This window comes from Sander lucioperca, chromosome 2 (assembly GCF_008315115.2).
Source record: "Sander lucioperca isolate FBNREF2018 chromosome 2, SLUC_FBN_1.2, whole genome shotgun sequence".
Taxonomy (NCBI): Eukaryota; Metazoa; Chordata; class Actinopteri; order Perciformes; family Percidae; genus Sander; species Sander lucioperca.
This window is the reverse complement of record NC_050174.1, coordinates 17337062-17364161: the sequence shown is the minus strand read 5'-3', so window position 1 is coordinate 17364161 and position 27100 is coordinate 17337062. Positions and strand designations below refer to the sequence as shown.

General features: G+C 41.2%; 1 protein-coding gene and 1 long non-coding RNA gene across 6 annotated transcripts in view; both read left to right on the top strand.

Moving 5' to 3' along the window:
* mctp1a (multiple C2 domains, transmembrane 1a) overlaps positions 1-27100 on the top strand; it is a 121516-nt gene that overhangs the window by 19183 nt on the left and 75233 nt on the right. For all 5 annotated transcript variants that reach the window (XM_035994321.1, XM_031308666.2, XM_035994335.1 and 2 more), the window contains exon 2: positions 1766-1886. In XM_035994321.1, coding sequence (XP_035850214.1) covers positions 1766-1886 — 121 coding nt within the window. The remainder of the gene's footprint in view (positions 1-1765; positions 1887-27100) is intronic.
* On the top strand, positions 3705-26619 carry LOC118493687. The gene is made up of 3 exons (XR_004895639.1): positions 3705-3715; positions 6099-6107; positions 26564-26619. It is a non-coding gene; the product is annotated as an uncharacterized LOC118493687 (long non-coding RNA).

Here is a 27100-nt window from a genome sequence, read left to right as displayed (position 1 = left end):
GCTTTACACAGCACCATATTACTCACCCAGCTGCTGAGCTTTAAAGATCTGCTGGGTGTAGTCTGTTCTACCCTCTACGCATAAACATATTGATATCCATAGTCAACGATACGATGAATTATTAATAAGTAAAGATTGATCTTAATGTGGAGACAGCTGTAGTAATAACTCAGTGTCCGTGGGCTGCCAGTGCTGAAATACTGTTGTCTTATCAGTTATTTTAAGGCCATCGTAAAAGTACTATGGTTTTTGGATTGCCTGGATCTGTTTCAGTGAAATGCATGATATTATACAAATATCTCCTTTAATATCTGCTACAAATGCTACTCGTTTGTAGTAGTTTGTGTCTCAGGTGGCATATTTACCAGTCTCCATTTCCTGTATGTATAGAAATGATAGTTAAGCATGACATTCATTATAGATTATTATTTCAGTCATTTCTGAGGGCAGCCCAAGATAATCGCTATAATACAGTGGGGTTACATGGACTGCAGTGTAATTATACTCACTATTATTAACCTGTAGCCTGAGTGCAGGGCTGTCCCCAAAGAATGGAAGAACAGTGCTGCACCATCATATACCACAATAACATCATCATGCTACTTTCAAAAATAGGGTGTTGAATGCATATTGCTGTGATGATTCTGTAAGCATGCAATATAAAAACTGTGTTTGTAGTATAGTGTAGTATAAATTGATAACATCAGCACACACAGAAATAGCTGTTTGAAGATTGCACTGCTCTTATGCTCCTCTCTAGTGGGAGTTGCTCTTATGCTAGCCTCGGTAGTCTGTTAGTAGCCTCCCAGTGGCCCATTAGCATTTTACTGCTTTTTTATAGTTATTTTTAGCCTCATCTTAGAGTACGATAGCTGGGTAGACATGACAGGAGTGCCCACACACGGGTTGTCTAATGGGGGGAAAGAGAACTGAGGGTCGGAGAATAAGATGAGCAAGAGATGGAGAAAGAAAGTAAGCTGTAGTGGATCTCAGAGCATAGCCTGGTTCATCATGTGGCTTGCTAATGGGCCGAGGGGAACCATGATGAGAGCCAGGGGCTTCCTGTCAAAGTGGAGTACAGCACTGACCTCAGGGCTACAGCGTGACATGTAAAGCCACAGAGATGACCCCTTCCAAGAGCCTAACACTCAGAAGCTTCCCAAGGAGGTTGCATGCTTGCTATGCGTGTCAGACTATCCAACACACATTATGTAATGCATTGACTTTCCAAAGCATGAGAAATGTATCTGTTTAACTTTTCAGTCTCCTCTTACCTTCCAGCTTTTTTGATCTACTCAATGTGATTTATTCAGAGCGTAGTGGTGCTCCTGCACAATCCTTCTTACATTTTGGACACAAACAATCAAACAATCCCAAGACGTCATTAGCTGAAGTTTAACATTCATTGTCTGTAAATATTGATGGTTCTTCTGACTCAGACCAAAAGTAATCTGCCTTTTAATGTCGAAATAACCATTTTAAGCAGTCAAGTTAAGTCAGTCTTCAAAGATGTATAAAGATTTTGAACATTTTGAAATGGCAGCCATGTAATATTTAAATATACAAGTCCAATGTTTCATATGTTCTTGCTGGTTGAGCATAATTCAACATTGTCGGGTCAACTAGTGCTAAGCCCTTAAAATAGTCTAGTTTGTGTTAATTTCTTCTTTTTTCAATAAGTCTTCTCTTCTTTCCTCAAACTTCTTTCCTAAGTTGGACTGTCCTGGTAAACCTGTATAACCTATGGAACTTCCTCTCTCTGCAGAGCATCAACATAGTGGGGCCCAGTAATGCAGAGCCCCCACCTCAACCTCCCAGTCCAGCCATGTACCAGCTGGATATCGTTCTAAAGAAAGGGAACAGCCTGGCGATCCGAGATCGGACAGGTAGGAGCTCTGTTTATTCTTACCGTTACGGTTTATGTAGGGAGACATGGTGGACAGCTTTATCAAGCATCTATTTAGCATCTAGTTAGCCTACCAAAGCTACCCTATCCTGGTCTCTGTCTACCTCTCTCAATTTCCTTGTCACTGGCAGAGGCAGTCCAGAATCCAGGATGCTACCATCAACAAGATCTTTGTTATTGTATCCTCTGTTTGTCCCCCTCTTTTTTTTTTTTTTGTCAATGTGATATTTCTTTTGGCACTATTTTATTTTCACCTCTATTTTCTTTTTTCTCACATTTTGCTCCCTTTCTTTTCTCTCTGCCCATGTAGGGTTTTTATTAAATCACACACGTCTCGTCCTCACAGCTCACTCTATTTTCCATGTGTGAAGTGAGATGAAATGAATAGGAATGATGCAGCACATTTCCTGCGCATCTAGGCATGACAAGAATACAGCTTTGGCTTAAGCTAGAACATTGTCACATTTGAAGCCAAGACGGTTGACTAGTATGATCTAGTCTCCTCCTCCAGTGAGTCATTTCCTCACTAGCCCAGTGTGATAGGCTTTTAGTTTACTTCTCCCATTGTGGGAAGAAATAGAATTGATCTACTCTTTGCACCAGTATAAAGGATTGTCTCACATTAAACCGCTCGATGGTGTTTTAAGCCCCCAACGTTAACTTCAAGGCACCTAACCTTAACCATAACCATAACCATAGCTTAATCCTAGTGCCTTCCAGGCAGCGCTGCCTGGAAGGAGACGTTGGGGGCTTAAAACACAGATAAACTATTAAACCACTCTGCTAAACAGTATTTTCCGTCTTCTCTGGAGTGATTGTGATTTTAAGTGCAGGGCACTGTGGAAGCTGTCTGACTCAGAACACAGCCCTAATACTGATTTTAAGCAGGCAGTTAGTATGTCTTGCATAGTGGGAACGCCAGCTAGCAAAAATAAGCAAGTCCAGAGATTTTCTTATAAACTCTAACAGACAGTGGTTTGGATAGTGACGGATGCAGGGGTCTCATTAGCGGTTGTAGCAGTCACCATGACGACAGATCGGAATAGGCTGCCCTGCTCCCTCCCGTACATTTTGGCTGACTACCTGTCCGCCTGGATAATGAGCAGTGAGGCGCAGACCTCACCTGTTCTGTCCTGAGCCCATCAAGACAGCTCATTATAGAGAGAGGGAGAGCGAGACAGTCAAATAACAGAGACATTTACTGGATTGAATTTAATATGAGCAATAATGTGAGAACACATGTTGTTTTGTCACACAGTGTTCAGAGACAGCTTCTTCTAAATGTGCATGTATTTAATTTAGTTCTGGTGCCTATTGATTCATTAAAATCCCTGACATGAATTATAAATGATACAGATGGTTTCCAGTTTTGTCTGCAAAACATTGTGAGCAAACATCTTTTCAGAAATACGTCTGCATGACGGAATTACAGATATTCATATCCATTGAACATGGAAGTGAAACTAAAAGTAACTGAGATTAAAGTAACACCTCAACATGCAGACAGGCATGCGCAATACTTCATTACAATATCTGCTAAACTAGGGTGGCATCAAACAAATGGCTGCTTTTCAGTCAAAGCTGAGATTTATGACCAAACATTAAGGGAGACTTGACTGTACTTGACTTTACAAGAAGCTAACAGAAGCACAGAGGTAGTCTGACACCTCTGCTCTGATCCATGCATCACAGTGATGTATGCACCCAGAGACAAGGTTGACACAAAACAGGGAGGGGGTCTCTGTGACCAGGGGCATACTGTAAGGTTCCACATCAGCACGTTGTCTTTTGTCATGTCACTTCGGTGAAGTTCCAAGTCATAAAAGGACCCTTTTTGTGCCTGAGCGAGGGAAGAAATGCAATATATCAACTAAAGTTGAAATGGAACAGCCCTCACTGTTGCTTTCCTCAGTTTGAGAAAATGAAAGCATGGGCCCCTGTAAAAGTAATTGCAAATTAAAGCTGCAAGCAGCGATGGACGGGCCCTCGCACCTCCAAGCGCGTCGGGGTTACTGGCAGTCGCCACTCCTTGCGACCGTGCATTTGTGCGGCACTCAGACATGGCAAATCGTCACCAATGAAAAGGTAACTCTCTGCTGAGTTCAATGAGACCTCACACAAGACTCTACATCATACAGTTCATTAGCTGTGACAGGGGGTATGGACAAAGCATAGGGGTCGGGGCAAACCTTTACCAATAAAAAAGGAAGTCTCTGCTGAGTTCATTGATACCTCACATAAGACTCTACCTTAAACGGGTCACCAGTTATGAAAGGGGACGGGGCTTAAGCACAGAGGGGCGGGCCAAACCATCACCAATGAATAAGGAACTCTCTGCTGAGTTCAATGATACCTCACACAAGGGTCTACCTTAAACGGTTGAAATGTTATGAAAGGGGCGTGGCTTAAGCATAGGGGGCGGACCAAACCATCACCAATGAAAAAGGAACTTTCTGCTGAGTTCAATGACACCTCACACAAGACTCTACCTTAACCGGTTCAAGTGTTATGAAAGGGGGCATGGCCTACATAAGTGGGCGTGGTTAAAGTATAGGGGGCGGCTCAGTATCACATGTAGACCACACTTTCTAACTCCGGATTTCCACTGAATGCAGAACGTCTGCGGACCGGCTCCGCTGCGGAATGGCTGCGTGCTCCGCCGTCCGTCAATCCCCACTAGGTCCGGATTTGTTGCGGCACGGCTGCGGCCATGACTGACAGCTGTAGTCACGAGGACCCACAAGATCTCGCGAATTCATGTAGAATAGAACCACAAAACCAACAACAGTTTGTTTCCATCCAGAGGAGTAGAGGGGAAACAACTCTGTGCTGTGTTTTCAAGGTGTAGTGCAGGGAAATATGATCCGCCATGAGCACGTGTATTTATTTTGAAAATTAACCGGATGTTTATTTTGTTTCTGTGCTCGACTTCCTGCTTCTACCTTCTTCCTGCACTATCTGCCGTGTGCTGAATTGCTGCGGAGCTCTCCGCCGTCCGGCAAAAATAGAAGCTCTGCGTATCTGCTCCGGTGATGATGTTTATCATATAAGGCTGATTTCCTGTTGCCAGTGGGGGGGCGCTATGACCAAAAGTCAATATTGGCCTGTATATGTCCTCAGGCCGGGACTCTTGTTGATTGTGGGAAATTTCAAGCAGATATGACAATGTACACTGTAGTTACACCCACTTTCTCGTTCATCGCTAAACACTCAAAATGGTCGCCACGCCACGCCCACACCGTTTGACGAAAAGTCTTTCTTTTAATAACTTTTCATCTTTAAGGTGTTGAGATGGTACAGACCAAATTTGAGGTCCATCGGAGGAAATCTCTAGGAGGAGTTTGTTAAAGTATAGCACCTTGACTTTTAGGCCTACTTCCTGTTGCCACTAGAGGGCGCTATAACTTTGAGACAATATCAGACTGTAGATGTCGTCAGGTTTGGATTCTTATGAATCCTGAAAAGTTTCGAGCCAATTGGACAATGTACACTCAAGTTACACCCACTTCCTGTTTCGATGGCGAAACGCACAAAATGGCTGCCCCGCCACGGCCATGCCCTATGACGAAAAGTTTTTATTTTAATAACTTTTCATCTTTAACGTCTTAAGATGGCACAGACCAAATTTGAAGTTGATCGGATGAAATTTCTAGGAGGAGTTTGTTAAAGTACGACGTGGAAATGGCCAAAATCGCACTAATTTTGAACTTTCAATTAAAAATGGCGGACTTCCTGTTGGGTTTGGGGTATGGCTCCAATGAGCTTTTTTGTACGTCTTGACATGATACATATGTGTACCAAGTTCGTGAGTGTACGTTAAACTGAACATTTTTGTGCGCCTATTCCCGAAACCCTTAAAATACGTACATTTTCACCAGGCTTGATGCAACCGCCAATTTTGGTTAGTTTTTGAGTTTGTTAAGCCCCTCAAAAAGGCAATTCATTTGCCGTAATAATAATAATTCCTTCAGTTTCAATAGGGCCTTCGCCGCTGTTGGCACTTGGGCCCTAATAATGGGCATTTTAAGACGTGGAGAATCAGTAATGGCAGCAAAACACCATCCAGAAGCAAACATTTCATCACCAAAAGCACCCTGGATCTGTTTTTGAACAGTCTACGAAGGCTCAGTGTTGTCCCTTCTCAGTCTTTTTGAGCCCCTTATTGCCACTTTTTATAACCATAAAGCACTAGCAAAAACAAGTTTTGATGTACATACAGTTTCTTACCTGCGAGCACTGTATGTTGTCCTATGGTAGGATGATGCAGTAACAACTAACAAATATGATTTAATCAAACACCATTACATATTTAGCTTATAAATTGGTTTAAACTTAAAGCACTCCTACTAATTGAACTATAAAATATAAGCCTCACTTTACTGGCCATAGAAAAACCTCCACGCTAGTTGTCCAGAGCAGTCTTGCTCCTCATAAAGCATTTTGAGCTCTTGCACCCTCTTGTGCTCATGCTTTTGCGCTGAGCATGCAGGTGCTGTCAACTAAAAGTTTGTAAGTATTCAGTGCTAAGGGCAGAGGGTGGACATGATGGCACTGACATGACATACTGAAAGACCAATGTATCACTATACAAATATCTGTGTAAAAATGGTATACAGTCTGATGGTATCAGACTGTATTTCACTGTAGCTTTTACTGAGTGAGAACACATGACAGTTGTGAGACATTTTTCACACTTTGCAGATTCACTTGCTGCTATATGAACTAGGGCTGAACGATTTTTGAAAATAATCTAATTGCGATTTTTTTTCCCAAATATTGCGATTGCGATTCGATATTCGATTATTTTTTTAAGCTCTTTGTCTTCTGTATTATTCAATAAAGAATAATAATATAATGTATAGTATGAACACACAATTACACACTAGACAGTTAAATAAGTAAAAATATACAATATAGTATCTATATACACACACACACACACACACACACACACACACACACACAACAGTGTATTTTTTTACAGTGCACAGAGAGGAGCTGCCTCCAGCCCCTCCCCCTCGTGAAGTTGCGTGCTGCCGTGTACACTTGTTCAGAGAGGCTATCGTTGCGTTAGCTAGTTGCTGGTGTTCTTGCCATGGGATTAACTGTACTAATAAAACCGTTGAAACACCGCGGCCACGCTGCTGTGAAAGCTCCCCGAACGTCATTTATCAGTCTGATTGTTACCCCTCTCAGTGGCAGCTCCTCCACTCCATATCTTTATAACGGAGCTAACCGCTAACCGGAGCTAACCGCTAATCAGAGCTAATCGTTGCCAACCGAGCCTTGAGTTCTGTGTGCCTGTATCCATTAACTGCATGTATAGACTCAAGCCCGAATAAAACCCTTCATTTTATTAAAATGGCTGTAAAAGTTTTAAACTACAACTCAGAGTTGTTTGAATGACAGAAATCAGCTCAAGGTACGGCGTGCTAGTTGATGCTTTCTCTGCGGAGTGCAGACTGATTTGCTCTCGCGAGTCATGTGACCAAATCGCAGCCTTTGCGATTAGGAAATCGCGTTTTAACATATCGCGATATTATCGCAAATGCAATTAATCGTTCAGCCCTCTTTGGCTTCCCTTATTTTCTTGGCAATGACATGTTTTCTTTGAACGTCTTTTAGTGCCCTGTTTACTGTATAGGTTGTATATGCATCTATATTCAGGATAGCCATTGACCATATAGGCACCTGTTTATTCTTGTGTGTCTTCATGTGATGCTCAGAGGTTGGTTGTTATGGGTTTTCCCTGGGTTTTTTTTTTTAGAGCTTTTAGGTGCAAATTACGTCATACGCCCCATTTGCGAGATCACTAAAGCAAAATTTGTAGGAGCGACTTCACTTTCTTTAACCAGCAGTTAGCAAGCAAGACATGGAAACTTGGCTTGGGTCTTGAGGAGTTGTAGCTTTTGTTCACCGACAGATAAACTGTATACAGACTGCACAGCTATACCATTACTGTTAACTTCATACTCACCAACCAACACCTCCTTCTTTCTTTTTTCCTCTCTCTCTCCACCGCACTCGCTAACGTGTGGGTTGCCCCTGTGTGCAACATGCATGGTGTGTGTGTGTGTGTGTGTGTGTGTGTGTGTGAGTGAGACACATTTTTGTGTCACTCTGTATGCGAACCATCATGTGGAACATATGTGCAGAAGACAACAAGCGTTGGCTCATCCAAATGCTCTCCACTTTGTTTTTACCAAAAATGCTTAGGCGGTGCGCCTAAGATGTACAATGGCAGAGAAAACCCTGATCTAGCTGAGCCATCCCATTACACAGACCTCTAAGGGAGGATCTCTGTAATCCTCAGAAGACTGCTTAATATGAAAAAGGAGATATCACTCACTCACTTGTCTGGTGTAAAACAAACGTGCTATTTGGAAGATTTTTCAGTACCAATCACAATAACTTTCTGGCATTGTTATCATTCTCTCTTCAGCCTGCACAAACCATTTCACAATTTGTCGCCAGGAGAGACAGCCAACACTCGACAGCCAACACTCGACAGCCAACACTCGACAGCCAACACTCGACATGGTTTAATATTATGACAAGATAACAAAAAAGCATTAGATATGGATGAATGAGGTAGATAGATATAATTCACAGTTGTTTGAGCAAGGTACAGCTTGTACAGAAGAAGTGTCTAACCTAATGATGTGGTTTCCCGTCTAATCCTGCCTCATTTACACCTGCTGCTGATGATATTGTATTGAATTTCAACTGCAGGAAAATAGACCTTAAAAGCTGTGATTGCCACATGATGATAGCCAGCCCAGCAAATTGTACCTCTCAAAGAACCTTGCTTTGAATATTACTTTTACTTATCCTATAGGGGAAAGACCCTGTTGTGTCCCCACGGCTCTAACCCTGACTTAGAGCTACCAGTGGGACGTTTTGCAGCTTGGAAGGTGACCTCAGATAAAAACACACTTGCTGTCTCTACTCTTAGTTCCCTTTGGTTGAGATACAACTGTCTATAGCCCAAGACAGGACAGCCTCTCATCCCAAAACCGTTTGTGTGTGAGTGAGGATGTAGAGGATGCATATTACTGAACTGAATTTCTGTATTGTGTGTCTTTTGACTGAAGTGTTCACTTTTAGAGAAAACAGCATGTGAATTCAATGGTGTTTACAAACCAACCTCAACATCTTGGATGTTGGGCTTTTCCACAGGCACATGAACACAGAGAAGATTTAATAGCTCTTAACACAAAAAAATGTATCGACATTGAAATTCGGAAGCTGTTATCAACGTAATTTTCCCATGACGATAATTTCGATAATTTAATCCTGTTGATAGGCCTACTTTCTACTTAAAAACATTCTACCGCGTGTGTAGTCACGTGACTTTGCCTGGACCAGTCAGCCACATGGAAAGCATAATGGAGGATAACTCAAACACAGAGTCCGAGTCAACTGAGCATCTTGTGCTCCACAAAAACCCCACAGTGTCCGTCGTCTGGAAACATATTGGCTTCATAAAAGATGATTTAGAACAACGTGATTAATTATCGTTCATTTATCGTTATCGAGGTAAAATGTGTATTCATTGTGATTTTGGTTTTGGGTGGTATGGTGCAGCCCTAATAGTGGAGACTTTTTCTGAAGTCTGCTGATGTGTGTTAAAGGCCTTCCCAGGTGCTACTGTACTCCAAAATCAAGAAATGACTTACCAGCAGTCAATGAGGATAAATCACAAAGTTGTTGTCCACTTTGAAGGAGGGGGTAAAGCCCAACAATTCACTGCGTTTACCAGGAATCTAATAGCTTTGACTTGGATTAAATTTACTATAAGACTTGTGTTAATGTTGCTGTATTCAACTTCTAAGACAGAAGTTCTGTCATAGAACCTTTTTGGATTCAGTTGACTCTGTTGACAGCTTAAGAGTTATGGATACTTATGATGTGACGTTTAATGAGCTATATAATCGTATGCAAATATCAAAAATCAGTCTTTGACACTAGAGACTGGTGATGATGGATTTGTCAGCGTTGAACATGACCCTTTGCGTCTGGATCGTTTGTGTCAGTGTTTTTTTGTGTGTTGTGAACACTGGATGTGCAGTTGTGTTTTAACCATATCTATCTATCTCTTTGGAGTAGCTGCTGTAGTAAAGTGTTTGATTGATTCTCTAGCTTTTCAAAGTCACCATATCATTTTTATTTAGTTTTATTATTTCTGTTTCAAAATGCTTTTAAAGCTGATGCTTGAATGTTTCCCTGTGCTGCCTGACATCCATCCCTCTCAGGCTCTAAAGCTGTGAGTGGACTCCTGATGCACATTAGCACCAGAACTATTCCTGCTGCTCTAGTCTGGTTTGCATGGTATAAAGGATGATTATGGAAATGTTACAGGTGCAAGTTGTAATACACATAATCCACTGTACTCCATTTTAGGCATAGTTTACTTTTACTTGAATGCTGAATATCACATTGTTGCTATTACAATCAGTGCAATATTTTCTCTTTATATTCATCAGACTAAGGTCATTATTTGAAAACATATTAAAATTGTACCACCTTTTTCATTAAAGCAGCCATATTATGCTCATTTTCAGGTTCATAATTGTATTTTAAGGTTGTACCAGAATAGGTTTACATGGTTTAATTTTCAAAAAACACCATATTTTTGTTGTACTGCACCACTCTCTGTCACTGCTGCAGATCCTCTTTTCAGCTGGTCTCTGTTTTAGCTACAGAGTGAGACCTCTTTTCTTCTTCTTCGTCTTCTTGTGACGTCACAAGCCGTGCTGATTTTGAACAGCTCACCCAGAGACTGAAGGCAGGACACATTCAGAAATTGTATCTCACTCTAAACAGCATGGATGGATTTTTTTCAAAGTTTGTATGTGTGTGGAAGCACCAGAGACACAACATAACACCCCAAATCCCAGAAAGTGTTTTTTTTCATAATATGGGCATTTGTCCATAGGTGGTAGATACTACAAAAACCTGACATCATTCAAATGTACTCTGTGTTGTGGGTGTATGCTATCATTAGTTCTTTATCACAAGCTGCCTCGCCTCATCTTCTTTTATCTTCTGGCTGGTATTTCTCATCGTTTTCTCTCATGATGGAAGCTATTTGAATTCTCTCTCCTTGCAGCTTTTCTTGTTTTTTTTTTCTTGTTACCTTTATGTGGCCCAGCTATTCATCCTTGGTTCTGTTGTTTAGCCATATCAAATGCACCATTTACAAATGTGTACAGCTTTCTAAATTATGGGGCACGGGATGGAGTTATCAGCGGTTGTCATATCTGTAGCAAAATTAGCAGATGAATCAAACGGATGACCAACTAACAATAGGTGTATAAGTAGCTGGTTTATCCATTCAGACTTTAAGTCACATTTAGACACAATATTCCCACAACTGATGTGAAAGAAGCACCCCACAATATATTTCTGCACTTACTTTTACAATTCATATAATTGTATTAAATAATAATTCTAAATGTGATTTGTCTATTGCACTAGCAATATGTGCAGCAATAGCATGATTCCTAGTCCTTACACATCCCTTCTAGAAACTACTGTAATTTCATCCCTCTGAGTCTAATTGCGTGTGCTGGCACATTTTGTGTTTATATCAGATTTATCAGAAGATTTTGTCATTGCACAAAAATGAACAATGAAATTCTTAGCAGCAGTTCACCCAGTAAACATAAATCAAAATCTAAAAAGACAAGAAATAAATAGTAAAACAATACAATCATAAATAGAAGAAATATACATACTAAAAGTACTAGAGTTATTGCACATGGTCCGTATGTGAATGTGTGTGTGTGTGTGTTGGGGGGGGGGTGTGTACGTACATGTGGGTTGAATGTGTGTGCATTCATATTTAAAGGACTTATGTTATGTTGTTATGTGTGGAGGTTTACACTGTGTTCTCAGTTCTCAAAGTACGGCTAAGACCAGTGAGTCTACAGCGAGCCTAAATTATCTCGCCTGCCGAACAACAGTTTCTTGAGATGTGCAAATGGTAAAAGAGGGAGAGCTTGGCACCACAGTCGGCATGTTGTCTCTTGTTTTATTTCAAGTCCCCTTCATTGCTTTCTCACCTCCCATGCTATTCTTCCACATGCTGTGCAGTTTTCTGCTTTATTTTTGTTTCTGCTCATTCGGCTCAGCTGTATTAAGCAAGAGATCTTATTGTTACGGTATCTCACACTTTGCATTTTATTTGCACATTTGAGAAAATAATTTGGGGTAAATGTAGGTGGACTCCTCAGCATAAAGCAGCAAGAGGCAGAGGCATGCATGTGTGTGATTGTGTGTAATTGTCATGAGGCAGGCTCTCAATCCATCTGTAGGCATCCCATGAAGCAGTTTCTCGTCTTTGCAGCCTATACATCCTCTTGAGCAGATTGCATTCTGGGTAATGGGAAACCCCAGAGCCGCAACCATCCGTCAGTCCTGACACTACACATAGGCCAGCAGCTCACACACGCATGTATTCACACACTCACATTCACAGCCACACACATTGCCCACAATCTAAGCATGAGGCTGTTGGGGGTTTGCAGCTCGAGCATGACTGAGGGTTTTATGGGCAGCTTTACTACATTCTCCTCTCCAGTTCTCACATCTTATGACAAGCATCAGTGAGCCTCCTTCATGGTGTGGTTCTTAATGGCAGACTTTTGACAGGCAATGTGTTGGCCAATTCTGAATACATCCTCCTGCACTCTATGTCAGTGAAGTGCCAAGAGGAAGGAAAAGTTCAGAATGACCATTGAATTTTAAGGTTAATACTGATGTAAATATGGTGCCACTTTTATTATCTTCTAGTGGAATATAGTTTCCTCTTTTAAGTGATGGTTGGGGGAGTAATTTGTCTTTCTTCATTCCCAGGTTGAGAGTTTTGTAGTTAAAAGATCTATGCGGTATTGGAACTTCTGCTTTTACAGCCAAGGGTTCATGCATAAAGACCAAGTGTATCGGATGTTTTAATTTTGCGAACTGACTTGTGGATGTGTTTTCCTATGTTAATGATATATTTCATAAAAGTTAAATTTTTGCGGAAGTGGTATTTTTTTTCAGGAAAGGTGCCATACCTCCTGTATATTCCGCTGCAGGAAACCCTGTTATTTAATATATTTGTTACTGGCAAAGTAAGCAAGTAGAGTGTAAATAAATGTAGATGTCATTTGACCAGCCACCAATCTCTGTTTAAACTGTATTTTTTATATATATATATATATATATATATATATATATACACACACACACACAGTGAGGAAAATAAGTATTTCAACACCCTGCTATTTTGCAAGTTCTCTCACTTAGAAATCATGGAGGGGTCTGAAATTGTCATCGTAGGTGCATGTCCACTGTGAGAGACATAATCTAAAAAAAAAAAATCCAGAAATCACAATGTATGATTTTTTTAACTATTTATTTGTATGATACAGCTGCAAATAAGTATTTGAACACCTGAGAAAATCAATGTTAATATTTGGTACAGTAGCCTTTGTTTGCAATTACAGAGGTCAAACGTTTCCTGTAGTTTTTCACCAGGTTTGCACACACTGCAGGAGGGATTTTGGCCCACTCCTCCACACAGATCTTCTCTAGATCAGTCAGGTTTCTGGGCTGTCGCTGAGAAACACGGAGTTTGAGCTCCCTCCAAAGATTCTCTATTGGGTTTAGGTCTGGAGACTGGCTAGGCCACGCCAGAACCTTGATATGCTTCTTACAGAGCCACTCCTTGGTTATCCTGGCTGTGTGCTTCGGGTCATTGTCATGTTGGAAGACCCAGCCTCGACCCATCTTCAATGCTCTAACAGAGGGAAGGAGGTTGTTCCCCAAAATCTCGCAATACATGGCTCCGGTCATCCTCTCCTTAATACAGTGCAGTCGCCCTGTCCCATGTGCAGAAAAACACCCCCAAAGCATGATGCTACCACCCCCATGCTTCACAGTAGGGATGGTGTTCTTGGGATGGTACTCATCATTCTTCTTCCTCCAAACACAGTTAGTGGAATTATGACCAAAAAGTTCTATTTTGGTCTCATCTGACCACATGACTTTCTCCCATGACTCCTCTGGATCATCCAAATGGTCATTGGCAAACTTAAGACGGGCCTTGACATGTGCTGGTTTAAGCAGGAGAACCTTCCGTGCCATGCATGATTTCAAACCATGACGTCTTAGTGTATTACCAACAGTAACCTTGGAAACGGTGGTCCCAGCTCTTTTCAGGTCATTGACCAGCTCCTCCCGTGTAGTTCTGGGCTGATTTCTCACCTTTCTTAGGATCATTGAGACCCCACGAGGTGAGATCTTGCATGGAGCCCCAGTCCGAGGGAGATTGACAGTCATGTTTAGCTTCTTCCATTTTCTAATGATTGCTCCAACAGTGGACCTTTTTTCACCAAGCTGCTTGGCAATTTCCCCGTAGCCCTTTCCAGCCTTGTGGAGGTGTACAATTTTGTCTCTAGTGTCTTTGGACAGCTCTTTGGTCTTGGCCATGTTAGTAGTTGGATTCTTACTGATTGTATGTCTGTTAACAACATCTTGTCAGACATGACCCCTTTGTCATACGGAGTTCCTCAGGGTTCGGTTTTAGGTCCTCTTTTGTTTCTATTGTATATTAGCCCTCTTAGTGAAATAATCCGTAATTTTAATAATGTGTCTTACCACTTTTACGCTGATGACATTCAGTTGTACTGCTCATTCAAAGAATCAGAGTTCGGTAAATTAACTGATTTATTGGAATGTCTGTCAAGCATTAAGACTTGGTTATACAACAATTATCTACAACTGAATACAAAAAAGACTGAAACATTGATCATTGCTCCAGAACAAAAACTACCCCAAATCAAACTACACCTCTGTTCCTTGGACTCCTCCTTCCAGTTCAGCCTAAGAAACCTTGGTGTTTTGTTCGACCAATCTATGTCTTTGGATGGTCATTCTAGACAGTTGATCAGAAACTGTTTTTATCATTTGAGAAATATCTCTAAATTGAGAACAATACTACCCAAAGTTACCATGGAGATGATCATTCATGCCTTTATTTCTTCACGGTTAGATTACTGTAATTCTCTTTTTACTTGTTTTAATAAATCTTCGCTGAGCCGCCTTCAATTGGTGCAAAATGCAGCTGCCAGGCTTTTAACAGGAACAAACAGAAGGGCACACATTACCCCGATTTTGTTTACTCTCCACTGGCTTCCAGTAAAATACAGAATTGATTATAAAATCTTAGTTTTAACTTTTAGAGCACTACATGGACAGACGCCGAAATATATCGCTGATTTGTTGACCCCTTACTCCTCTTTCCGCACGCTTCGTTCCTCAGATCAAAATCTCCTGATGGTCCCAAAAACCCGCCTTAAAACTCGGGGAGACCGCTCCTTTCAGGCAGTTGCTCCCAAATTGTGGAATGCCTTGCCCCTGTCGCTGCGTGTGGCTGATTCTATTGTTTCTTTTACAAAACAGCTGAAGACACTCCTATTCAGACAAGCTTTCACTTGACTGAACTATCATTGTTTTTATGTTTGTATGATGTTTTTTAAATTGTTAAACTTGCTGCATGTAAAGCACTTTGTGACTCTGTCTGTGATAGGTGCTATATAAATAAAGTTAACTTACTTACTTACTTACTTATGGGGTGGACAGGTGTCTTTATTCAGCTAACGTCCTCAAACAGGTGCATCTAATTTAGGATAATAAATGGAGTGGAGGTGGACATTAAAGGCAGACTAACAGGTCTTTGAGGGTCAGAATTTTAGCTGATAGACAGGTGTTCAAATACTTATTTGCAGCTGTATCATACAAATAAATAGTTAAAAAATCTTGTGAATTCTGGATTTTTTTTTTTAAATTATGTCTATCACAGTGGACATGCACCTACGATGACAATTTCAGACCCCTCCATGATTTCTAAGTGGGAGAACTTGCAAAATAGCAGGGTGTTCAAATACTTATTTTCCTCACTGTGTATATATATATATATATATTTGAGTGGAGCTGTCATAGATGTGAAAAGTCATCTTTCATAAACTGAACCGACCGACACATAGTGTATATTTTCTGGAGCAGTCGAAAGAAAGTTTCCCCTTTATAAAATCAACTCAATTTTCTCATATTTGAAAACTGTACAACTGGGTTGTTGTGAGTACTGAAGTAGCACCGATTTTATACTGACATTATCAATTTATGATGACTTTCTAATGTGATCAGCATGCAGTTTGTCATCCATATTCATTGTATTTTAATCTTTAATTACTCTAAATGTTATCAGTAAGTCTCAGCTCCACAGTGTTTTACTCCAGTTCAAATCATGTGCCATATTTCACCAATAAGAAATAGTGTGTTTTTTTCTAATGCTCAGATTAATTTAGTGTGCATAGAGCTGCCCCCTGCTATTTTTCACTCATGCATTTTAAAGCCTTTGAGATGTGTGTTGTGAGAAATATTCTGACTTTCTTTTTTTTTTTGGACTGTTAGAGTAATTTTAAAGGAACAAGCATACCACTTATGGCATATTTTACTGCAGCAGCTTACTTTAATATCCAAAGCAGTGAGTTATCTTTTTTTTTTTTTTCATGGAGTATGATACTTATTTTAAGAAGATGATATCACACTGTCCCCTGTAGATATGTAATTACCTGCTCATATGATCAGTTAATAATTCAGGGCCGTTTGTCTTCCCTGCGCTGACACTGAAAGCTATTGATCATGAATGTGTAATGAGTATCTACAGATAAATTATGAAAATGGGGAAGCAGAATAATTAATTGTTCCTCACATCAGTGGGAAGCCGTATGGCAGAATTTGTGTGGCTAATCACAACCCAGTATCATCATTATCGTCTTTCACCCTGCAGTCAGCAACAAGCACCTTTCATGAGTTTATTAAAAAAGGCCTTGACCAGGAAAGCGTGTTAAGTGGTGTCGAGTTTGAACATGACCTTATCTTCATATTATGCCTTTTTCACTGCAGTAGAAGCCTCTTCTCCCCAGCGTACACATAACTGTCTGCTCTTCCTCCCACTGTCTCAGACAGACAGGAGTCTTTGTTGTCCTTTGTTTTCGCAGAGAGGAAGAGTAGTAGTGCTTTTGTCAATGTGTGAGTGCATCTGTGTGCAAAAAATGCCTCGCCCATTAATAAACACTTATGCAGGCACAAAGTTCATCTCCTGTCATGACTTCTTTCTTGTAGCTGGAACTGAATCGCTCCTCAGTTATTGCTCAGGGGTTGGTCTGGAGCATTTGGAGGCATACTTGCAGGCTCTTGGGTCATTGCTTACTCCCAGAGCAGCACTGGCATTTATATGAAAGCATTAGACTTTGATGAACAATCCTGTATTTTAAGCCCGTCCCTATAATGGCACAGCTTTAACTGCTGGAACTAGCAGTAAGTATTACTGCAGTTAAAGCTGACTTCAAAAGTTTCTGAGGTGTTCTCAGTTTAGTTGACTTGACAGTGTATTATTTGCAACCCCTCTCCCCCCAAAAGATTACTCATTTAAAGACCAGAAGTCTTAAATGGCCTTAAATTAATTTTGATGAACAAAAAGCCCAATACATTGTACTATGTACTACTGTACGTACTATATGCTACGGTACTACATATTGATTTACATGTATTGCTGTTGTTATATCGACCCTTTAAGTGTGTTAAAGTGGCCATATTATGAAAAAAACACTTTTTCTGGGATTTGGGGTGTTATTTTGTGTCTCTGGTGCTTCCACACACAAACAAACTTTGAAAAAAAAACATCCATGCTGTTTAGAGTGAGATACAGTTTCTGAATGTGTCCTGCCTTCAGTCTCTGGGTGAGCTGTTCAAAATCAGCACGGCTTGTGACGTCACAAGAAGACGAAGAAGAAGAAAAGAGGTCTCACTCTGTAGCTAAAACAGAGACCAGCTGAAAAGAGGATCTGCAGCAGTGACAGAGAGTGGTGCAGTACAACAAAAATATGGTGTTTTTTGAAAATTAAACCATGTAAACCTATTCTGGTACAACCTTAAAATACAATTATGAACCTGAAAATGAGCATAATATGGCTGCTTTAATGAAAAAGGTGGTACAATTTTAATATGTTTTCAAATAATGACCTTAGTCTGATGAATATAAAGAGAAAATATTGCACTGATTGTAATAGCAACAATGTGATATTCAGCATTCAAGTAAAAGTAAACTATGCCTAAAATGGAGTACAGTGGATTATGTGTATTACAACTTGCACCTGTAACATTTCCATAATCATCCTTTATACCATGCAAACCAGACTAGAGCAGCAGGAATAGTTCTGGTGCTAATGTGCATCAGGAGTCCACTCACAGCTTTAGAGCCTGAGAGGGATGGATGTCAGGCAGCACAGGGAAACATTCAAGCATCAGCTTTAAAAGCATTTTGAAACAGAAATAATAAAACTAAATAAAAATGATATGGTGACTTTGAAAAGCTAGAGAATCAATCAAACACTTTACTACAGCAGCTACTCCAAAGAGATAGATAGATATGGTTAAAACACAACTGCACATTCAGTGTTCACAACACACAAAAAAACACTGACACAAACGATCCAGACGCAAAGGGTCATGTTCAACGCTGACAAATCCATCATCACCAGTCTCTAGTGTCAAAGACTGATTTTTGATATTTGCATACGATTATATAGCTCATTAAACGTCACATCATAAGTATCCATAACTCTTAAGCTGTCAACAGAGTCAACTGAATCCAAAAAGGTTCTATGACAGAACTTCTGTCTTAGAAGTTGAATACAGCAACATTAACACAAGTCCATGCTGTTTAGAGTGAGATACAGTTTCTGAATGTGTCCTGCCTTCAGTCTCTGGGTGAGCTGTTCAAAATCTGGACGGCTTTCTACGTAACTAGCCGAGACGAGTGGCCTAGGGGGCTAACCGTTAGCATGCTAGCGCTAGCATGCTAGCTCGTTCTCAATGGCAAAACACTACCACAACATACACAAATTCACCCTAATCTACAAAATAAATAGTATAGAACTACTTAGATGTCTCTGTTCTGCAGGTATTCCACGCAAAGTTGGAAGTGCGCCCTCGTTTAGAAGAAGTCTCCCGGCTAATCCTGCCTTGTACAGGCCAAAGTTGGAGAAACAGCTAGCTAGCTCATGTAGTCCTTACCTAGCTACTGCGCATGTGTGACTGACAACAAAGATCTTATAGAAGTTGAGAGGTCTCACTTTGTAGCTAAAACAGAGACCTGACACAGGGTGAAAAGAGGAGCTGCAGCAATGTGCAGTACAACAAAAATATGTTTTTTTTTATAAATTAAACCATGTAAACCTATTCTGGTACAATCTCAAATTACAATTATGAACCTGAAAATGAGCATAATATGGCCACTTTAAACAAACCACTCATTTACAGTGGTTGGAGACACTGCGTTCTCTGTATTTAAAGGTGCAGTAAGCGATGCTGCGGGAAGATTGTTGATATTTGAACTCAACTGCCAAACAGATACAACCCCCACTTCAGAATCTCCGCCCCGCAGATTCATGGATGCGCATTGCCACAGCAACCACTCCTGTTAGTGTCTCTGCTGACTAAACGAAATATGGCAGAGTCGATGTTAGCCCACGTTAGGTTGTTGATTAGAAAACTGTCGCTACTACTGAAAAGCCAACCAGTTGGGAGAAGCCATCACAAACAACAGCAAATGGACGAGGTTGAACTGACCTATTGAAAACTGCAAACAGTGAAACAGCAAAGCTAACGTTATTACTCATTTGTCCACAACGATGAGAGCCCTCATCAGCTTTCATTCTTTTGAAATCATGGAGCTTTCTGCAGCGTTGAAATGCCTCACCGACGTTCCTGCATATACAACTTATTTTTTAAGTTATTATTTATTGTCCTTTTCCTCTTTCCCTGTTTCGCTGCCAGCTCTTCTTTTTGGTAACTCCTGGCTGGCCACTGCCTCCCCCTCTCCCCCCGCCCCCATCACTTGCTTGCTAATCCACCTGTTGGTGATTGGATGGAATAGTGTTGTTTGGCACGTGCGCACCGTTCTGTTCATTTTGCATTTACACAGCCAGGGCTGCACACTGAAAATGGAGAGCTAGGTGAGGAGATATCCAATTAATTTGACAAAAAGTGTATTAGATTAACATTGCTTAATATACCTTTAAGAAACTGTCTGGCGCTGTTCATTAAACAATAAGGCTGGGTGTCGTTTTCGATACCAATACCGTGACTTCGATACCGGTTCCTGAACGATACTTTTTTCGATACCAATTTCATAAAATCCATTGTAACAAAGAACAACAACAAGAAATTACAACATTACACATTACACAAACTTTGTATTTATTTTTCAGCTCCTAATAAGTGAGCCCGGTCTCTGTGTGTAACGTAGAGTTTTTACTGACTGACTACTGAGTCTCTACGACGTAACGTTAGATAGCCAATCAGCAGCATTATTAGATCTTGGTAGAAGCATGCTGCATGCTTATTGGTTCACTGTTGCTGATGAGATTTACTCTTCAGGTATTGAAATTTGGTATTGAATTATGAGGCATTTTTTGATACTATAGAGGCAATTCGATCAGTGCCTAAAAAAGTATTGAATTCGGTACCCAGCCCTATTAAACAATGTCAAGCGGTGTCTAATTTCATCACTTATTGTATTTACATTCACGTTACCTGGTATATCAAAAAGCTTCATAAGTGAACTGGGACACTACTGTAGGATGCTCCATCGGTTTTGCCATGTTGATGTTGCAAATGTTATTTTCATTTTACCACAAGGCAAATTGTGCTTCTTGAAAAGTGAGCAGGCTATTGGATGAAACGCTTAGATTATCGATGCCATAACTTTCACCAAGGCAGCAAAGAAATCAACTGGAAGTTAGTGTGATGAGGCTTTATAATGTAATTTAATTTAGACAGCTCAAGGGGAGTGAAAGACAGACAAGGAATATCGTGAGAGCGGGAAATAAAGGCGGTTGTTGTATGAAGAAGGAAAAGATAAGAGAGGAAAGAAGAGAGCAGCAAAAGAACTACATTTAACAATTGCCACCAAGCTCGAGAAATTGACAATTGAAAAGAATTCTATAGATAATCAAACCAAATTTGGCAAATAAATGGCACAATTAGATTGTATCAGTTAATCTACAGATCAAAGCCAAACATTGTTAGAAAATAACTCCAGCTTTACTCATGCATATCCCTTGAGATGTGTGTGTGTGTATGGGGTGTATGGATACACAGTGCCTCCCATTGGTAACGGCTGGTATGTTAGGAATGGGACAGAAGTGTCTGCACTTTATTAACACACACTTCAGTAGAATATGATTTTGCATATTGGTACATTTGCAATGTGTGAATGCACCAATAGGCCTGTCTGCCTTCTGGGCTGAGGAGACTTATAGCTGATCACTTTGCTTTGTTCAGGAATATTAACAGACATCCCAGGAATTAGTGTCAACATTTACCAATGTAATGTGTCTTACTTATTATATACAGGTGTTAGCATGCTACTACTTGTATTACATTATAATGCATGACTCAGAGAATGCAGAAATAGGGATACTCTTTGGTTGTATTATTGTGTCTTAGATTGTCAAGGTTTCAAGGTGTCTTGGGTGTATAACATGAAGATGTTGCTGTTACGTTTTACCTTTTATTGTCATGTCAAGTTGGGCTGCACAAAGAGGAACATTTCTAATTGTGATAATTTTGATTGATATTGCAAACCATATGATTCACGATATTAGACGGAATGATCATGTTTGCATCATTATTCTCATTTTCATTGAAAAAAATATCAATATGATCATGATGAGATTTATGTGAGGAAGTGTATAGAATGACTTAAGTAAGCCGGGACATCTCTGCACCACCACAGGACTTAATTCAGAATGGTATTCTGACACATATTTTGCCTTTAACAAATATTGTGTCCCCCTGCTGTCACGTTATTGTGCACATGCATAGTAGAGGTTAGAAAAAAGAATTGTCCCCTTGGATTGAGGTGAAAATGAGAAAGAATACTACATGAAAGGAAGTGAGAGACTGGATTTGCATGCAGGTGAAATCAAGCATGAATTTGTAATGTTTGACCCATATGGTTTGACCATATACATTTGAGGTATTTTCACTTGAACTGTAAATGAAGAGTCTTGAGTTGTAGGTTGAGGATTAGCATTTTGTGTTATTTAATCACAGTTTTAAATGTTTGTTTGCTCAAATGCAAACAAATAGTGTGTTAGTGTTAACCATTGTATTAAATGACCGTTCGAAGTGTGATAGAAGGTTTTGGTAGTGGAGGCTGTTGTTTACATTTGGATCACAGATTGTGCTTTTAAGCATTCTGTTCTGTTCTCAGGCGTCTGGCAGGGTAGCCTTGCTTACTGGCAGACAGACACTGAGCAGTACTTTAATGGCTGCTGCCCATTAGGTGTTCAGTAGAGATTTAAGTGTGGTGGATTATGTTTTTAACTGCCTGTCAGGAAAACAGAGAGCAGCTATCAAAAACAAGTCTATCAGGGGCTTTTAGATCTTCTTATGCACTACACCCAAGACAAAATTACCTGCTGAGTGCGCCACTGGGTCTTCTTACAAACATATTTATTTCTCCTCCCAGCTACTGTTACAGTGTTTAGTGGTTGGTTCTAATAGCATCATAAAAGGTAAATAGATTAACACCTTGATATGAACCACTCAGTATCTCTTTGTCTTTCTTGTCACCCACCCACTTGCTCACTCACCCAGCCACCTTCCCATTGACCCAGGGCGTGACTCCAGAAGGGAGGATTAGGGAGTTAACCACGTCTTTTATGTCAAAATTCAGGGAAATCCTGGATTTGTGGTGTCAAGACCGAGGTTCACAGATAAGCCCCTGTTACAGATAGTCAATTAAATGTTATTTATATACCCCAATATCACAGGCCTCCAGGGCCTTTACAATCTCAACAGCATACGACACCCTCTGTCCTTTGACTGTCGCTTCAGATAAGGAAGACACCCCCCCCAAAAAAAAAAATAAATAAATAAAAAAAAAACTTTAATGGGGAAAAACAGATAAAGCCTCCAGGAAGAGCAACTGAGGAGTGATCTCTCTCCCTGGACGATCAGACACGCAATAGTTTCTGTGTACAGCATAACCAACATAATAGACCAATACAGGGTTTACTGTGGGTCTGTGTCTGTTACTATGGTAACCTGTGTCCTGAAACTGACTTGGTAGGTGACACATAATCTTAGCACCTGGTGTGAAGATAAACAGTGATGTTAGTGGTTGCACTTTCAACCATGGAAGTCAGCCAGTTTTACTATCTCGCAAAACCAACCAAACTTTTCAGGTGCTGAAACCAACCTTACCCCCCCTCAAGACAGTTTCAGAAAGCCCATCACAAAATGCTGAAAGTGCAGATGGGGAGTGCTGAATGTAGTATGTTGAATCTCTGAAAACTGAGTATTCAGATACTTAATTTCTATAAACATTGCAAATATTATACTGCTGCCGTTTACTTTTAAATGCACGTGGAACCTTCTAAAACTACTTCCATCCTTTAAATTCTTTTTTTGTGAACTGGACTTTTTTTGGGGTATTTCAGCCTTTAATGGAAAGAACAGATAGATATGAAAGGGGAGAGAGAGAGGGTGATGACATGCAGGAAATCGTCTCAGGTCGGACTCGAACCCTGGACCTTCTGCGTCGAGGTATACACCTCCATATGTGCGATTGTTCTACCAACTGAGCTAACCCGGCCACGTGAACTGGATTTTTTAGCCCGCATGCCTCATCAGTATTCCACTCAACTGTAGAAAGACAAAAAAACACTTTGTGCCTACAGCACCTACCTACCTTTGCCAGTTCATCAGTGTGTGACACATTGAGTTTTTATACCTAGTCTCCCCATACCCAGCACTTCCATTTCACAGCCTTCTGCCTGCAAGGAGGACAAACATCCGGGGTGCGCCAATCCATCAAACCTACTGTCCATCAAAACTGGGTTTAGGCATTCTCGTCAATCATTATTCATTCTTCCAAAGCCTATTGATCTTATAGTACCTATTACTTATTGACCTATCCACCCACCAGCCCCTACGTGGCACATACAATCACTTTTTTTTTTAATGGACTTTGCCCAACTGTGGGAAATATTTAAAAGAAATTATATACATGTCATGAGGGTTGAGTGCCAAGAATGCACCACTGCAATCACTCCTCTGTGCTCTACCTACGCTCACTCATATCCAGCCACCACCCACCTACAGCACCAACCTTTTCCATTTCAAACTTCTCAGGCTGTGTGTGTTTATGGCACCATAAAGCTGGCAGTGCACTGTGGGATGCAGAGACTCTGAGCCAGGGATGCGTGTCCGGGGAATATCGACCCAGTGTGACACAGAAAGAGAGACAGATGGACAGAGAAAAATGAGTTGCTGCAGTTTTAGAGATAAGTAGTTTTTGCCTACATGATGCGGTATGGGACCATTTGTCTTTAGTCTTGTCATTAGATAGTTCATGAAGTATCACCTCATTACAAGGAAATATATTTCTTTTTATTTATTTCTTGCTTGTATTTACTGAATTCAGCATTTTCTTTTGTATTTACTGCCGGTTATGCTATATAGTAATGCCCTCTCAGACATTTCTAGCTGTATAAGCTATCGCTTTTCACCTCCTTTTTCTTTTTTTCTTTTCCTGTCACCTGTCCTCTCGCTGCAGGAGAGTGGTATGTCAAGGACAACAGTGTGTAAAAGGTGTACGTGTGTGAGGGCGTGTTTCTGATATCTCTGCTGGTGTTCATTAGGGTGTTTAAATGTCAAGAAGTGGACATCTTTTCCCAGCAGCTCGGTGCAAGTGCATATGTTTCCGCTCTCACATCAAAGCTGGCTGGCAGCTGAGAATCATGTCAGCAGTTTTTACTCAGGAAAAGCTGATTTAATGCTTTTATGTTTGTTATTAATTACCCTCTTTTGTCAGACTCAAATGACCTGTGATTGAGTATACTGTTCATTTGAACACTATAAACAACATAATAATATATATTGTCAGGGGCGGATCTACAGGGGGGCAAGGTGGTGGGGGGCAACTGACACCCCCAGCTGCCCCCCCCTAACTTTGGTGTTCAAAAAACTGCTTGTAAAAACAAACTGCCACTATGTCCACAAGCTTCTTAAAACATTGAAACAAACAATTAATTTATATTACTTAATAATAAATAATTGTAGATGTGTGTGTGTGTGTGTGTGTGTGTGTGTGTGTGTGTGTGTGTGTGTGTATATATATATATATATATATATATATATATATATATATATATATATATATATATATATATATATATATTGGGGCCTTAGGATGCAAATGAGCGTTTGTCCCCTGATTTATACATCAAACTATATTACACGACTGTAGTGCAACTTAACATTTAAACAACAATAGACTAGCTCAACTAAACCAAATTGTCTCAACAGCAACTAACTAGGATTAACTAAAGGAAACCACAAACAAGGTCCTGGTTTTATACTGATGGCAAACGAGCCCCCAACTTGTTACGACCGGCCCACAGGCCACAACAAAAGAGGGAGATGCACAGCAACGTAACAATAATAAAGTGACATTTATTAAATAATGATGCAAGCAAGAGAACGATGAGGTGTGATAGTCAGTATCAGTGATGAATAAAGGTGTATGGATGTAATGGAGAATGTGAGGTGCATGTTGTCAGTAGTTAACAAAGGAAAAACTCAAACAGAGAGAAAACATGTTGGTGCGCAGTCGGGAGAATGCGGCCGCCTGGTCTCGGGGCAGGCGGGGTTAAATAGTCTGGGAGGACCGGCCAGGTGATCACAGTCATCTCATTATCGCCTCCGCTCCACCTGCAAGTTAACAAGACAAACCACAGTACACATGTACGACAGGCCCAGGGCCGTCACACCAACAAACATTTATTTTAAAAGATTATTTGTGTAGATAGTGTTTATGTGTATGCAGTAGTTATTATATAGTTGTGAGGCCTAGTTTCTCACATCGCCACAGGACTTGCACATAGGTGAGGATTAAGGTGAGGGTGTGGGTGCGCAGACCTCATTCCCACCATCTTCATTCCTACCAGATGGACCTCCAGTGGCATGAGGGAACCCACGACGACCTTCGTCTGGCAGGAGTTGCAGGGGGCTGCCGGTGGTCCGGTCAGTTGGACTCCGTCTGTACCTGTCCCCAGGTGCAGGTTTGTCTTCGGGGTTTGCTCCCCTAGCCACTGTACCCTCCCGAGTTAACCCACGTGGCTGTGGGGTTGCCTTCTTCCGCCTTCCCAGTCGTTGTGGTGGTTCTCACACTAACATCGCCTGCGCCGCCATTGGGGTCTTCACTATTTACCCATAGCTGGGGCTATTTACCCATAACTGGGACAGTGGTTGACGGGCATCAGGGCGTTTCCACTCACCGATGGCCCTGCATGCCACGTCTCTGGGGCCCACTGCTGCTCCGAGACCCTGTACAACTTAGCCTGGAACCACAAGGGACCAGTTACCATGTGTGCCACGGGGAGGCGTGTACGAGATCTTGGCAGTTGAGAGGCTATGTACCGGCTGAGGAGGCTTACACACTCGGCTCCTCTTTTCGCCCCTGAAAACAAAGGGCTATCCGGTGGCAGTAGCTGAAAGCAGAGAGTGGCAAGCAGAAGCAGCATGCAGCATGCACTAACTACAAGCACTACTACTCCAGCACTACTGCACTGACGCATCACACGCCCTCCGTGCAAACGCACACACACACACACACACAGACCCCCCGACACACACACACACACACACACAGACCCCCCGACACACACACACACACACACACACAGACCCCCCGACACACACACACACACACACACACACACACACACACACACACACACACACACACCGACACAGACCGACACACAGACAGACAGACCCACCCACACACAGACACACAGACAGACAGACCCACACACAGACAGACAGACAGACCGACCCACCCACCCACCCACAGACAGAGACGGACAGACCCACCCACCCACCCACCCACCCACAGACAGAGACAGACAGACAGACCCACCCAGACACAGACAGACCCACACAGACAGACAGACCCACCCACCCACACACAGACAGACCCACACAGACAGACAGACAGACACTATACAAGTACAAATGCATTTTCTCTTCCTCAGCCAGGCAGAAGCTTTTTGTACCACTTCT